Here is a 16,377-nt window from a genome sequence, read left to right on the forward strand (position 1 = left end):
CCCTGATGAAGAGTCCCTCTCCAGAATCCTTTTATGTGCCTTCAGACACTGGAAGCTGCTCTGAGGTCTCCACGCAGCTTCTCTTCTCCAGGCTGAACAGCCCCAACTTTCTCAGCCTGTTTCCACACAGGAGGTGCTGCAGTCCTCTTATCATCCTCATGGTCTCCTCTGGACTTGCTCCAACAGGTCCATGTCCTTTTTATGTTGAGGACACCAGAACTGGACACAATACTCCAAGTGAGGTCTCACAAGAGCAGAGCAGAGGGGCAGGATCACCTCCTTTGACCTGCTGGTCACACTTCTTTTGATACAGCCCAGGATACGGTTGGTTTCTGGGCTCAAGCACACACTGAAGCTGGTTCATGTCAAGCTTCTCATCAATCACCACCCCCAAGTCCTTCTCCTCAGGGCTGCTCTGAATCTCTTCTCCACCCAACATGTAGCTGTGCCTGGGGTTGTGCCGACCCAGGTGTAGGACCTTGCACTTGGCCTGGTTAAACTTCATGAGGTTGGCATGGTCCCACCTCACAAGTGTGTCAAGGTCCCTCCCTCTGGATCCCATCCCTTCCCTCCAGCGTATCAACCGAGCCACAAAGAAAGGAAAGTCAGTTTAAATATCATACTTTCCCCTACTTAAACTTGGTTTCTGTGTTATTTTCAACTTGGACAATAAAACTATTTCTCACTCTCGGGGTCTCATTCACCATGACAACGCTAATGTTTGGCTCCCAAATACCATGAAAGAATTCTTAAACACACATCAAGTAAAATGAGCTGGAATTTTCAAAGCATTTCACAAAAAGTCATTATTTAGATTTTATCCATCCTTTTCTTGGGTGTTTTTTTTTTGGGGGGGGTGTTGTTTTATTTTGTTTTCTTAATGCAATTTAATCAGGCCTAAATCAATCCAATCTTTCTCTTACGAACTAAGTTTCAATGTTCTTCAAGTACATCTGTTTCTCATTAGTGTTCATTAGTTCTACTATTTTCACTGTGGGGACCCCATTAAGCAAAGAGCTTTTCACTTTTCAGCAAGGAAGTGAGGTAATCTCTGTTCCTTAAAAAGAAGGGCTATGTGAGGCTTCTGTTCTTTTCAACCAACACTAAAATTAAGCATTCTTAAGATGCTGGGAAACCTTTCAATGTAAGTTAGCATTGTGCATTAAGATGCAGTGTCAGTGAGCAAGTATCTACTCAATTTGTTGTGGTGAAAGGATCAGGAGTCTGACTCTACTAAAGGCTTTGTCATGACAGCAGTTACCTTTCAGTAGAGAACAGTGAAAAGTGTAGCTTTGGAACTAGGAACAAGCCCTACACCTCAAGCAGTTTCAGATGAGCGGCCTCAGAAGACTGTCAGCACTGTCACCTCCACCAGGAGGGAGGGACACACTCACTAACCATGGGTGGGTTGGGTGCTGTGATCAGTGTCTGCAGTTTAAACTGGAGACAGCAGCAATAAAGCTCATTCCCTTCAGAAAACTGGAGTTAAAAACCATAAACCAAAAAGCAGCTGAAAGACAAAAAGCTATTATCTATAAACAGCTAGCCTAGTCCATAGCCCCATTAATGAGATATTAATCTGTATTGCATCAAACCAGCATCCATCCTCTCCCTGCCAATATTTGCAGCCACATGACACGACACTTCATCTCGCTGAGATCAAGTCTCTTTTTCTAAATTAGCTTTTAGGCAGGATTCCCATTTTTAGCTCTTTGAGTGGCAGCACAGATTTGTATCAGAAGCAAACAGCCACAGAAGCAAGGCCTGAGGTGCTGGGTCTAGGATGTGCTGTTCCTATTGCCAATGGGAAGATAGAAAAACAAGTGAGGTCTAAAACGTTCAACCCACATATTCTCTACCACCACTAAATCATTGGTAGTCACAACACCCATCTTCCTACCTCCCCTCAAACCAACACTTCCAGAGTGGTTACACTTCTGAGACTCAAATACATGTGAATTTGTTAAGGTTTACAGTATCCTGTGAGGGTGCTGAGGCGCTGGCACAGGGTGCCCAGAGAAGCTGTGGCTGCCCCATCCCTGGCAGTGTTCAAGGCCAGGTTGGACACAGGGGCTTGGAGCAACCTGTTCTAGTGGAAGGTGTACCTGCCTGTAGCAGGGGTTGGAAATGCATGAGCTTTAAGGTCCCTTCCAACCCAAACCACTCTGTGATTCTAGCTCCCACGTGGGATTTAGTTAAAATAAAATCACAAATTCTATCAAAGCTTAAATTAAGTTTAAACCATATCCCAAAGGTCCCAGCAAATTCCTGGACCTCTGCACCTTGCTGCTTTGCAGACACAAGAGAGGACAGTATCTCTTCCTCAGGAGAATACAGTCAAAAGCTTTGAACCTGCAAGGGATTCCCACCAGACCTTCACATGGAAACCCACTTGGGCTCAGAAAGGCCAGAATCCACCCAGGAAGAACCTATGGATTTCCCTCCCCATCAACAAATCACAGTGAGAAAAGCCACTGGAAATTAATAGGATCCTGCAGAGGCACAGAGATTACTCAGTTTAGGGTGCAGGGCCAGACTGGGCAACTAAAAGTCAGATATGAATACTAATGAATACTAACTTCTCTCTATCACCACGGGAGGCTTTGGAAAGTCTTTTCACAAAGCCATTAATCTGACACCTCCCTTGGATGGCAGTGACCAGGAGCCACCCGTGTTTGCTTGGATTCCAACACCGAGTTAAGCCCAGCACTGGCAGAGCCAGAGAGACTGGTTTTCATCCCAACCTTGTGCATGGGTGAACCCTGCTACACTCCCCTTCCTGGTTCAGGAGCCTGTAATTCACTAGCCTTGTGTAACACCACTTCCTGCTTCACCACCACTGGCATGAGGCTACCCTAGAATAGGCTGCTTTGGGACTGCTTTTATGTACTCCTGAAGCTGTATTTACTGAAGACAATTTTAGCCATTTATTAGCTTTCTGCCCTACGAACACGATACCAGAGGCCATCTCTCCAGGGGCAGTTTCTATCCCTCCTCCTGAACAGCCAGTCTGCTGGGAAATAGTAAGAGAAACACCTTCCCAAGCATCAGCAGTTCTGTGAAATAACCAGGCATTTAATACCTCAGTTACCTCCTGAACTATATAGTTTTGTCACATTTTGGGCCTCCTCACTAACAACCATGGGTTTTACATAAGCATCACAATCATTTTACATAATTACACAATTTTACATAGGCATCTCTATGCCCAGAGAAGCTGTGGCTGCCCCATCCCTGGCAGTGTTCAAGGCCAGGTTGGACACAGGGGCTTGGAGCAACCTGCTCTAGTGGAGGGTGTCCCTGCCTGTGGCAGGGGTTGGAACTAGAGGAGCTTTAAGATCCCTTCCAACCCAAACCACTCTGTTGTTCTATGATTCTAGAGATAAGGACCCTCTGTGCCCAGCAGGAGGCAAAGAGAGCATCTTTAGCACTGAGGAGTTTGAACACAATGAACATTAGAAACAGAAATGAGATGGGGTGGGGGAAGGAGCCCAGCATACAAACTGTGCTGACAACACACTATTCTCTATCCATTCAGCTGTTTCTGGTATGAGAGTTCCATGGAAGGACCATGCCTTCTCCTTTGTTTGAAAAGCATTTAACACATTGCAGGAGCCACAAGAGGCATGAGGCCTGGCAAACTGGTGCTAAATGAATCTAGACTTCGAGTGAATGGCCATAACAGCAAGTTACTGTTCCTCAGAGGATCCTTCACAACAGCTATGTTATTATTTAAACCACAAGAACTACATGGTGTAGCTGACACTAAATCCTGTTTCAGCTGTAACACCAGGCATTTCAGTGTTGCTTCCCTTCAATCAGCTAATTCAACAGCAATCAACCACCTGAGCTTGTAACTATATTCAAAGACCAACTATTTAGGTCAAGCTTTGCATGACCCAGAGGCATAATCCAGGATTTAGTTTATGAACACCACAGCTGGAATATCAGAGTATCTCTGCACTTGGTTTAGATGCCAGTAAGCTCTGAACTGACATACCTGTGCTGGTTCATGTTAAAGGGAAAAGAAAATGTTAACATGAAAATGTGCTTAACTGAATAATGGAAAAGGGGGATCTTAACTATATGAGTTTATGTTCTGGAAGGAAACGTTTTGGTTTATTTCTGTTTTTAAAAAGTCACTTCAAAGCTGTTTCGGTTTGGATTTTTTTTTTCTTTGTTTTGGGTTTTTGTGTTGGTTTTTGGTTTTTCCTTACTCCCAAGACCAACCCAAGCTTACCAAAGCTCTCACAACATGGAAAACAACCAACCAAACAACAGGCTGAGGGTTTATTTGGGTTTTTCTTACTTTTAAAATAAAAGCAGTTCTGGAATGATACTGCACAGTTATGTATCCACTGCTATAAATCATCAAACAGTAGCCCATGAGACATTTCATCACCTTTCCTTCCTCACTGTCACTTTCAGCACCAGCTTACAAATCTAATGGTTGTAAAGCCTACTAAGGCCAAGAAAATATCCTGGTCTAAGGTTGACTGATAGACCTCAGATACTCCCAGACTTGGTTTTCATCCTGGAGTTCAGCATTCTCCACTGACTTGCATTAACTGAACTGTTCTGTTCAGAAGGAACCTCACTACCAGATCTCACCATCAGTCCAGGCCCCCAGCAGCAGCTCACATCTCACCCAGCACTCATCAGCACCTACCTGGCTGCAGCAGCCTGCAAAGCACCCCCCTGTCCTTCCATTCCCTCTTCCCACCCTGGGATCCCTTACCAGGAAAGGGAGAATGACTTGAGGAAAAGTGAGAACTTTGATCCCAAGTCAAGCTGTGCTCACCCCAAAGTGAAGCCACAAAGCCCCAGTGGTATACAACTTACTAAGTCCTGATATCTGCTACTTGGACCTTCTAATATAAGGTCACTCATGATTCACTGTAAGGCTAAGTTCCATCACGGCACACAACTGTTCCTCCAAGCCGTGTGTCTTCCTGAACCCTTAGATCAGCACCATAAATGATTCAAGATAATCTTTAATCTAAGAAAGACACCTTTAGTTAAGCACTGCCCATGGAGAGGGACACAGAGGGGATGAAAGGTAGGGGCTCACTCAGTAACTAGACTCTCCAAGGACAAACAGGGACGCATCAAAATCTACTAAAAGATAATGCTTAAAGTGAAGAACTAAGGATTTGTTAGAGCATTCCAAAAAAGGAAGAAAATAAAGATCTGAGTAGACTCACTCTAGTGCAGGTCTCAAAACTCTGACTTTTAATGCTTCCAATATTCGATTTAACTCCACAAATGGTTCTTTTTGGCTTTGATCTATTGATAGACCAGATTCCTGAAAAAACAGAGGCAGTTTTTAGTTAAACCATGGAACCCAATGGGATTAAACTGCTGTTTTTCCTGGCAGTTTAAATATTCACCCGGAACACTCAAATAAGGACGCTAACACACCAAGCGTAATTTTCCAGGGTTGATAACATTCAACATCCACACTGATGGTTACCTGACAAAGCTCCTCAGCTACATCCAACATCCCCTGCCTGAAGAAGTGCTCCACCATCACCTCGTTGAGGATCCGCTGGCTGTCAGCCTGCCAGCACCCATCTATCCCCACGCTGCTGATGTCGGAGTCGAAGTTCTGAAACACATAAATCCACAGTTAATAGGCTGGAACAAATCACCCCAGGGAATTCTTTCACTATGCAGGACACTGAAGTCTCCACCCTGGTGCTTTCTCTGCCTTTTACTCAGTTAGCCCTCAATTCCCTCCTGTTCCAAGTGAAACCTATCAGCTGCTTCATTATCTCCTGTATACAGAAGAAGAAATCCTTTGTTTTGCTCGTTTCAAGTCTGAATCTTATTCACTATAAGGAATTACACTGACAAAGTACAAGTGTAGCAAATTCGAAATGTAGTTAATTAAGAAAGGGGTTTCCAGACTGTGATGCATTTTTGAAGGAAGTATCTGCAGAAAAAGGCTTTTTCCATATGGGAAAACTGAAAATGCAGAGGGAACAGAAAACAAAGTCGCCTACACGAGAGTGGAAATAGCGCTATCAGTGTATCACTGTCACTACAGTGCACCAAATTAGAAGGAGAAGCTTTAACTCAAGGATTCTTTTACATAGCTGGGGGGTAGACAATGCTGGAAAAGGAAAATGTCACTTCTCCCCACCCCCAAACAACAATGACATTCAAATCTCTGAAGGCCTCAGCATCCAGGCAACAGGATGAGCTTTGAAGATCTGAGAGATCTTTAGTAGATCTAACCCCGATGATCCTGCTGCCACGTATTTTTAGGCCAGCGGCCTATGGACATATTCCAGGAATAGGTAAAAATATTGTCACAGTGACTCTTCAGTAACACTTGGCACTGTACCTCTTGGCAGCAGGAGAGCAACACTTACCCTAATGCAAGATATGAACCAGGATTTAAGCTGCCAACGTGTTTTATGATCAGGGCAAGCAGGTTAATTCGAATGAAAATCCTCACCCATCGCCTGAAACAAACCTCTTATAAAAGAAATGTTGTCTAGAAGTCAGTGTGTCACTTGCTGCCTGCTCCCATGACTGTGGCTCTCTTCCAAGAGGGAACTTCAGAAATCAGAAGTTCAGCGGAACAGCAGTGCTTCAGCAATGTGAGAATTGAGAGTCCCGCCCCGTGCAGGAACACTGACCCAGCACAAACACCTCCTCCTGCCAAAGCCCACAGAGCAAACACCACAAAGCTGGCACGAGCTACCTTCCTCAGCTTCACATGGCACCTTCCTTTTACTTGCCACTTACTAATTTCCTTCATCAGCCGCCTTCACATCCACTTTGATGCTGTTCTGTGGCATGGTGAGAAAAGGGGCATCATCCTGCACATGTGGCTTCAAAAGCACCACCCCCTTCAGGCCAAACTGCCAGTAAAACATCTGCTTCAGGCTGGTAAAGTGTGTCTTCTGTCCTTCAGAGACAGTGGAGCAAGATGAGCATTTAAATTACTGCCACTGACTCAGGTCTCATATTTAACATCTTCACTTGGAGTCTCAACCTGTAAGCTCCTTGTCATGCTGGTCATCTTTAAGATGTATCTTGAAGAAACTTAAGCTTCTTGAAGACTAAATAACACTGGTTTTATTTGTGCCAACCCTCTGAATCCTTTAAGGTTTGCCACCATTGCTGATTCTGGTATCACTGTCCAAACTCCACTAGCAGGTAACATAAATCCACTGACAATGCATTAAAGAAACAGCAGAGGCAGTATTAACACCACCCAAGGTTGCTTTTATTACTTCAGTTCTGGGTGAGGATCATCAGCAACCTGAAAATAATTGACTTTTCAGTTATTCTTCATGCAATTTCAAGTCCTAGCTAGCACATAATCCCATAGGAAGAAACTGCATTCTTCTGGGCAGTTACCAGCCATCAGAGCTGAACCTACACCTGAAACATCCTCACATCCTTCTCATTGCTTGGGGCAGAGGTGGCAGAGCCACTTCCTTCAGTTCCTTCACAAACCCCATGTTTTGTTCTGAAACAACAAGCCTCTGAGCTTTGAGAACCTTTTCCAAACCCCATCATAAACCAGAGATTTAAGTCCCATAACAGATGATAACAGTGAGCCACATCAACTCAGGTGTGTTGTAGGTTCAAGTCACACCATACAACCTGAAGACCTCAGTTCTGATTCTCCCCCTCAGCCATTCTCTGATCAACCCAGTCTTGACCAGGTTCTCACTGCAGTAACTTCTTACGATTTTAACCATTTCTAAGGTCTTTAACATATGAGATTCTACAGCTTTCCCTCCTCTGGATCCTGGGAAGCTTCAAGAACTGACTGCTCATATTACAGTGACTGTCACATGTCAGAACAAATTACTGCTTGCCTTTAGCTTACATATTTCATAACTGTCATGCACACATGATATGCTGGTGACTACACAGCTCTCAGTTTTGTTTTCTAAATGCTAACAGTATGCTAACTGACAGCACGTGAGGTTTAATAAGACTGCAGAAGTTGAAATAAATTCCCTAAGTTACAAACTTCAGAAAGGTTATTTTGTGCCTTTTTTTGGTGTGGTTTTAAGCTTAGAAGAGCATCAGCTGATATTCCCAAGAAACAAAGCTTTCTTTAAGAGCCTAAGGCTAAAATGTAGACTATTATGTGCTAAATACATTACTGATACAATTGAAAGTACATTACCAGATAATTGCTAGGATGTGAGAAGGACTTCAGGATGCACACACACAAGATGGACCATTTTAACCAACATCCAACCTTCTACGTTATTAGTAACATAGAATCCTAGACTGACCAACACCCCCCCCCCCCCCCCCCCCCCTGCCATGGGCAGGGACACCTCACACTAGACCATGTCACCCAAGGCTCTGTCCAACCTGGCCTTGAACACTGCCAGGGATGGAGCATTTATCACTTCTTTGGGCAACCTGTTCCAGCACCTCAGCACCCTCACAGTAAAGAACTTCTTCCTTACTTCTAACCTGAACCTCCCCTGTTTCAGTTTGAACCCATCACCCCTTGTCCTGTCACTACAGTCCCTAATGAAGAGTCCCTCCCCAGCATCCTTGTATCCCCTTTCAGACACTGAAGCTGCTCTGAGGTCTCCACACAGCTTCTCTTCTCCAGCTGAACAGCCCCAACTTTCTCAGCCTGTCTCCATCCAGGAGGTGCTCCAGCCCCTGAGCATCCTCATGACCCTCTTTAACAGGATATGAAGGATGATGATTAAGGACAGTTTTATTCCTTATTTTCACAATTATTTTGTGCATTCCTCCCTTCTTCTGAATTCTGACCCAAAATACAACTAAAATACATCTGTTTACCTTCTCTGTTCAATTGGTTTGTTCCTAAGATAAATCTCAGCTTGCAAAAGATGTATTTACTAACACCATTCTTCACAGCAACATAGAAACAATGTTCAGTAAAGGTTTTTAGTCATTTGTATACAGGCTTTTCCATGAAACAAATGCTAACTTAGGTAAAGGTTTGCTTTCCCAAACCAAAACTGGATTAAAATAGTGGCCTTTTAAAAATACTTAAAATTCAGGGATAAAACGTGCAAGGAACTACCATTTACTCCACTTGCTTTCCTGAATGAAAGTATTTCAACACTACTCAGACAGACTGTTGCTAGAGGGGGAACATTCAGTAGCCCCATCAAACCTGAATTCAAATCATTCCAGAAGAGTGATTGATTTACAGGGAGACTGATGAGTGAGCTACCTGATAACAACTTGCTGAACACCAGTGATGTGCTGAGTTCTGGAAGCAGAGGGAATGCTACTACAATGAAGAAAAAACTGGATGCAAACATTGCCTTTCAAAGGACAAAATGCTCTTTGGAAGAAAGGCACAGAGCAGAAGCATGGACTCCAACTACTACAAAAGCAAAAGGTCTTGTCTATTAGACAAGTTTTCCAGGAACTGATAACTGAAAGCAACAAAGTTTGAGCATATCAGACTTTAACATGGTTCATATTTGATGCCAAATTTGAACTTCATTTCTCAAACACTTCGAAGCTCGTGTTCTCAGACTGAACTCTGCAGGCAGACAAACCTAGGTCCCATCTAAGTTAAAAACCAACCAGGCTAAACTTTAGATATAGATATATAAATAGATATAGATACATAAAATAAACTTTAGATACAGAAATATAAAATAAACTTTAGATACAGATATATAAATATCTCTTTAGATACGGACATAGAAAATAAAGTTGACTTTATATATAAACCCTGCCTCACCACTGCAGAAAAGGAATTTAACCTGAAATTTGCCATGAGCAGATAATAGAGCAAGTTCTTTCGAAATCCAGGCTTGTCATGTAGGAAGTTCGTGGATTCTACATGTAACAACAGCTGTCACTTGGATGTGTCACATAAAGTTGGTACCAATATTACCACGTTTCCCAGTCTCAAGCAGGCAGTAAAGTAAGGAGTGATATTTATCTGCGTGTGAGCATAGGAAGACCATAAGCAGTGTTGTAGAGATGTTAATCTGTCTATAAAATAAATGAGGATTTACATGTGAGAGAATTAAATCTCCTGTATCACCAACAAGCACTTCATTCAGGAAGCAGTAGGATTTTGCCCAGAATGTGTTGAGAATCACCACATCAGTTACATCGAACTACTTCTGTTGGTTTAAGCTGAAGTATATTATGGTGAAGGGATGTGGGGAGGGTGGTTTCAACAAAGACTTTGCTGGCAGGTTTCAAGCACATTTTCCAGCAGCACAGGGAAATGACATGAAGTACGTATGGAAGACATCCCTGTGCAGGGAAGCATTAAATTCCACCTGGATTTAAGTGTTACACACATGCACCTGACAAACAGCCCAAGACTCCATTTTAGAGTAGTTTCCTTAAGATGCTGCAGTCAGGGAAAACTAATAAAATTCAAATTACTTGCATTAAGTTCCCACTGCTTCCCAGTTTTTGCACATGAACACCAATGACACCAAGCAAGACAGCAAACCCAGAGGAATGAGCACAGGGAATACAGCAAGCTGAGCTTGGTTTTTAACACCTCCCTGGAAGAGACCTTCCGACACTCAACAGGCAGAGAGCAGACTGTTGGTATCCTTCCTACCGTGTTACAAAACCACACACTTGACATTTTAACAATGCTTTTATTTGCAATTATCCTTTTCCAAATAAAAATAGAAAGGAAAACAGCAGGAGAGAAACAACATTGGAAAAGCTATGCACATGAGAAGTGAAACAGCTATTTGGAGATTAGGTTCGAGCCTAAACTTTATTAAGCTTGCAAGTACAGTTTTCTTTGGCTTCCAAGAAACATTAACACCCATTTCCACTGAATATTCTCACCCCCTATATATGACCTATTCTACCTCAGAGTATTTAAATGAGAAAGGTATAGCCAAACCCAAAAGCTTATTTGCACCAAGTCCACCTGCTAGAGCAGAACAGGAAAGTTTCAAACTTAGGACAAGATTACATAGATTTCTTTCAGGCTTCAAGCCAGTAATAAGGATGGAATTGTACTCTAGTTAATTAGTTTAGATACAGCAGCAAGGATTAGAGACAGATGCATCCTTAAGCTTTGGATAACAGTGACGTTTGGATTAAAGCTGTTAGGAGGAAGTTCGAGCTCTCCATGATGGTCAGTCAGAGATGCAAGCAAAAAATCCCACAGCTGCACAGACATTCTGCCCAACAATGCAGCATTATGTGCTTTGGGTCTTCACTGCACATCACGCTTTGTTTTACCATCACAATTAAATGATGCTTTAACAGATTATCATTACTAACAGAATTTAAATGAGAGTTTCAAAGGATAACTAACTATTCTGTAATGCTGCAAGCATCTTTGTCTAGATGAAGAGACTCATTTACTAGTGTCTTCCTTAGTAAGATTATAAGGTGCATCTTAAACCAAATGTTTAGATCCTATCAACGTGTGTTATGATATAAAACTATCCCAAAAAAGCAAGTACAAGACTCCATGCATATAGAACAACTTCCACACAGATGGAGAAAAGCTTGGCCTGAAAGCATACATCTAGCACCACAAGAAAACACCAACCCAAGTTTTAGTATCATTTCAAAGAATTGTTAATATCTACCTACACAACTACATTCAGATTCCAGTTATTCTTGAACCTGGAATTCCTGTATCTCACATGCAAAGCTTCAAAGGTAAGCTGCCTTACCTTATTATTTGTTATGGCATGGACACAGGGAGTACGGGAAGTTGAACCTACTCTACTCATACGAAGACCACTGTGTTAGAAAATGAAGCCCCTAAGAACACACCTGAAATAGGTACAAAATGTCTTAAACCTGCTGTTGTACTGCCTTCTAGAACAAATGGCCAGGTCCAAGTTGTTTCCTACTGACAAGTAACTAGAAATATAATACATATATAAAAAAAAAAACAAACAGTATTTCTGATTGAGACAGATATTGAAGAAAATATTTTGCTAAATGGGTAGAACATATACCAAGTCTACAAATAGCTGTAGGGAATGATCACTTGGGTATCAGGAGATTTGAGCTGCCCCAGAAGGAATACTCTGCATGCAATGAGTTCTGGAAGCAAGTGCTGTACCCCCACTGCCCTGCCCCTGCCCCAAGCACTTGGCAGGAAGGTTTAAGTAAGATTCATTGTAGTATAAATCCAAATTCTGCACAGAAAACAGGCAATAATACAACCAAACCACACTAGAGATACCTTATCTATGGCTTTTCCAACTCGGGATACGCTGCTGTGAATGTCTTTATGATCAGAGGCCAGTTTTTGAACTGTGTCTTTTATTCTTTTACAACACTGTGTCATAACAAGTGAAATTGTCCCCGACAAGTCTCCATCTTGATCTAGACAAAAAAGAGGCAAATTAGTGACTTTGTAACAAATAAATGATAACCTTAAATCTCTTCATAAGCAACAACATACAAAGACAAGACATGGTATTAAAATGAAGAAATGCAATCCAGGGAGTATTTGCAATGCAAGATGGGTTTAAATGAAGGAGGATACACCTGTGGAATTAGGAATCCAGTCACAATAACACTGAACAAGAGCAACAGTTTAAAAGATTAATGTGAAGTTCTCATGTGTCTCAGTCACAGTAGATTAATAAACACATCTCCAAGAAACACCCCAACCCACCAAGCCCACAGGCTGTAATGGGAAGCTACTGAACCTACTACAGGATCTGTTTTCTTTTAGATGGTTCCCTCAAGATACATCCTGTTTAACCTCCAGGTGGAAGCAAAATTTGGATCCATGAGGGCCCAATTCTTTCTTTCCCTGCAAACTGCTCACTTATATCAGACTCTGGACCAGGTTGCCCAGAGAAGCTGTGGCTGCCCCATCCCTGGCACTGTTCAAGGCCAGGTTGGACACAGGGGCTTGGAGCAACCTGCTCTAGTGGAAGGTGTCCCTGCCTGTGGCAGGGGATTGGAACTGGATGCGCTTTAAGCTCCCTTCCAACCCAAACCATTCCATGATGCTCTGTAACTTTCACTTCCTGACTTGTGGGAACAGCTCTAAACAGCCAACCAGTCTCCAATTCCCCTCCAGGGATAAGAAGCAGCACGTAAAGGACCTGTCTGCGAACATCAGACCCACTCTGTCTTGTTACAAGATTTATTCTCTAGAAGCTGGGACATTTTTAAGCTGTTGTCCAACCAACAGGGACAATGCTGGATGACTCATCCTGCAGATGAAATAATACATACAAAAGGTTTCCATGCCCCTGACCACATCACCACACTGAACAGTTTATATCCTTCATGCCTCAATTTAAACATCACTCAGTAGCTTTAATCAGAGAATAAAACACACTTTTCTGTGCTTTACTCCAGAGCCCTTTCTTCCAGATTTTGATTTCAAAATACAGGAAGAATCTCTTTTCCAGTCTTACCTATAAAGGTCTCTCCTTCCTCAAAGTTCATTCTGCATGAAGAATATTCCCTTTAGGGACACAGACTTAGCAGCCTTCAACTGCATGGGAAGGCTCATTTAAGTGGGAGAGCAGCCCAGAAACACTTCCCTAACATTCCGGATCCAAACCCTTCATGTGAAAAAATAAAATCCCCAAAATATCTCTTTAGAAGGAAGCTTTTAAAAGCAACCACGTTCTCCATAAAGTTTGTTCCTATCTCATGTTGTATTTTAACATGCCTTTGGTTTCAACAGCACGTTAAGAGTCCACTTTCTGGTACTGTGTGGAAAGCAAAGCACTGGTGCATCCCACTGCCTCCACAGGACTGGGAAACCAGGGACAGAAACAAACACAGCTTACACTTAACAGAGGAAAGCCAGAAAGAAGCTGTAATCACAGGGGGCAGGTAATAACTGACCAGCCACTTATTCTATATATTTTCTTTTATGCACCCCAACTCTCAATCCTGTTCATAGCAACAGCAAAACTGCCTCACTAGGAAAGCAAATAGCTCCTGCTCAGCCTCACAACTGAGGAAGCGTTAACAGCACTTTGCAACATCCAGAGCTTTTAAGAAATACTACAAAATAAAAGGCTTTAACTCTTTTTCTCCATCCAGTCCCATGAAGCTACTGATCACCTTCCAGCAAACAGCTAACAGGGCTCTGTATTCTTCCTAGTGGGTGAATGAGGAGTAATAGCACCGAAAGAGTCTCTTCACATTCACCAACTTGACTCTGTGCATCCCGAACTAAAACCACCAGATCCACTCAACTATCCCACCAAGTTCACCTCCTCAAATTAGTTAAAGAATAAGCATTATTTCTCAGTTGTTATTTAATTTTTATGATAGTCATTTCAAATCATGTGAAGGAGCTTAAATAACTGCCTGCTGACTCCTGCCAAGAGAAAATGATCAGTCAGAGATTACACAACAAGCAAAATGGAAATACTCCTTCCCCAGTAAACAGAGAGGTTCAAATACACTCTCTTAACAGCCTTCTTGTTGCAAGAAAAGCCATTAAGCAAAAACCAAAACAACTGACATGCAGAACTCTTTTCACCCCAAGCAAATAATTACTGAGCCCCAACACCTACTAGAGCAGAAAGCAAGTACAGTAAAGCAAGCACAGTAAAGCAAGGAAATATCAACATAAGAAAAGCCACCAGAGCTGTAAGAGAACAGGTTTCCCCTCTGCACCCATCTCAGCTTTAACTAAACCATGAGCTACTGCTAATAAAGCAGCAGAAGAAAGCCTGCAGAGCGTCCCCCTGGTAGTTCAGTGTGCACAGAACACTACAGCCTGAGAGTATCCCCCTGTATCATGTACATACAGTCAGAATTAAAGTGTATATAGATATTAGCGAGCAGACACTGGGCACATTGTAAAGCCCAAAGCCAAGTTTACTCAGCCAGACACATTTATTCCATTCAAGAATATGCAACTCCTGCCTTGGCTGCTCCAGGAGGCAAGATCTGTTCAGGGAAGAGAGAACAAAAGCAAACTTTGTCTTCCTATTCACAAGCCTTCACATGGGGCTGTTCTGTACTTGGGCTTTAACATGAAAACAACTCAAGACATTTATTTAAGAGACTCCATCAGTGGGGAAAAGAAAATCAATTTAGAGGTTGAAGCAGCTTCTAAGTTTCTCTTTCTCCACCCATCTCCTTTTTATATCCACTGCCTATTTCAGGTCTGTTCATATATCTCTGCCCTCCCATCTTGTCCTACAGCATTAATTTCTTCTTCAGCACTGAGGGCTTTCTTTTCCTTTCCCCCTGCCTTCAAAATGATACACACAAGCACATTTCTGCAGTGCATAGCCCTGAATTACAGAGCTCCATTTTAAGCACCCTGGCTGCTTCCACTTCCATCAAGTTCCAAACATATTCAGAATACAGTCTATAAAAGCTAAAAATACCTGTTCTGATTAGAAAGCTATAAATGACAAGCTAAAGAAACACACTAAGAATTTTGCCACCTATGAAGGCAGCTTACCCTCAGATGCCAAAACTAAACAGAGCCCCCAGATGTCCGAGGGTGCCCTAATAACACACTGGGTTCATTCTGGAGTACTTACTAAAGAAAGCTCAATCTGGGATGTGTTCTGCTGAGGCAGCATCACCACTTATTTGGGAAGTGCTAAGCATGCCCAGGCCCCTCACAGGACAGTCCCAAACACTGTTAATCCAAGGCTGGATGGAAAACCCAAAGAGGACCCTGAGGGAACTGCACACTGGAACCTTTTAATGTTATTATGAAGGGAGTAAAAGCTCTGGACCTGTTCCCACAGACAAAGCTTTAGTGTCAGAGTCTACAAAGGTCAGTACAAGCATGAGGGTCACACCATGCAGCGTGTGTGAAGACACACATTTTATGAACTGTCCTTAATGCACAAGCCCAAACCATTTCAAAGGGTTGGACTGGCTGATCTCCAGAGGTCCCTTCCAACCCTAATGGTTCTGTGACTCTGTGAGCAGCACAACAGGCATATATGGAAACACAGTTCAAAACAATGCCAAAAAGATCAAACATTATTTCACCCTAGATAAACGCCTCAGAACGGGAGCTTGGTGTTTGCTCTCTATGGACACTGCTGTGTACACACAGCAGCCCTAACACACTCATGTTTGTGTTCCTGAATACGCTCATTTGTGAGCAAGCTGCGCACCTGTATTAGTGCAGGACTACACAAAACACATTTTCACCTGAACCACACAAAAGCAGCACAGTTTGCTCCCAAGTTTGGGCCCGGGAGCTCCTATTTTTAACCCCTGAGCCATCCCTCGCTTCCTGCACGGCCTCGGGTCAATCTCTTCAGCTGTCTCAGCGCGCCCTCCCACCCCACCAGCACCACCTCCACCTCGGCGCTTTCGCAAGGTTTAAACGGCTCATGTTCAGAGAGCACTTTGGCCACCTCGCCCGCCTGCGCAAGTGCTCAACACCAGCTGTAAAACACAGACGAGGCTTTAGGAGGCCGTTGTTTA

The 16,377-nt window shown here is 42.9% G+C and overlaps 1 protein-coding gene across 1 annotated transcript; it reads right to left on the bottom strand.

The window, feature by feature from the left end:
• Positions 1-5,200: 5,200 nt before the first annotated feature.
• Positions 5,201-14,315, bottom strand: LOC104404887 (protein RMD5 homolog A-like; the record flags this gene model as incomplete). The annotated part of the gene is made up of 4 exons (XM_010013422.1): positions 5,201-5,305; positions 5,474-5,608; positions 12,173-12,315; positions 14,282-14,315. Coding segments are annotated over 4 exons (417 nt in total), but the record flags the coding sequence as incomplete, so codon positions are not given.
• Between the last annotated feature and the right edge of the window lie 2,062 nt (positions 14,316-16,377).

This window comes from Nestor notabilis, unplaced genomic scaffold, assembly GCF_000696875.1.
Source record: "Nestor notabilis isolate BGI_N333 unplaced genomic scaffold, ASM69687v1 scaffold15354, whole genome shotgun sequence".
In the NCBI taxonomy this organism is placed as follows: Eukaryota; Metazoa; Chordata; class Aves; order Psittaciformes; family Psittacidae; genus Nestor; species Nestor notabilis.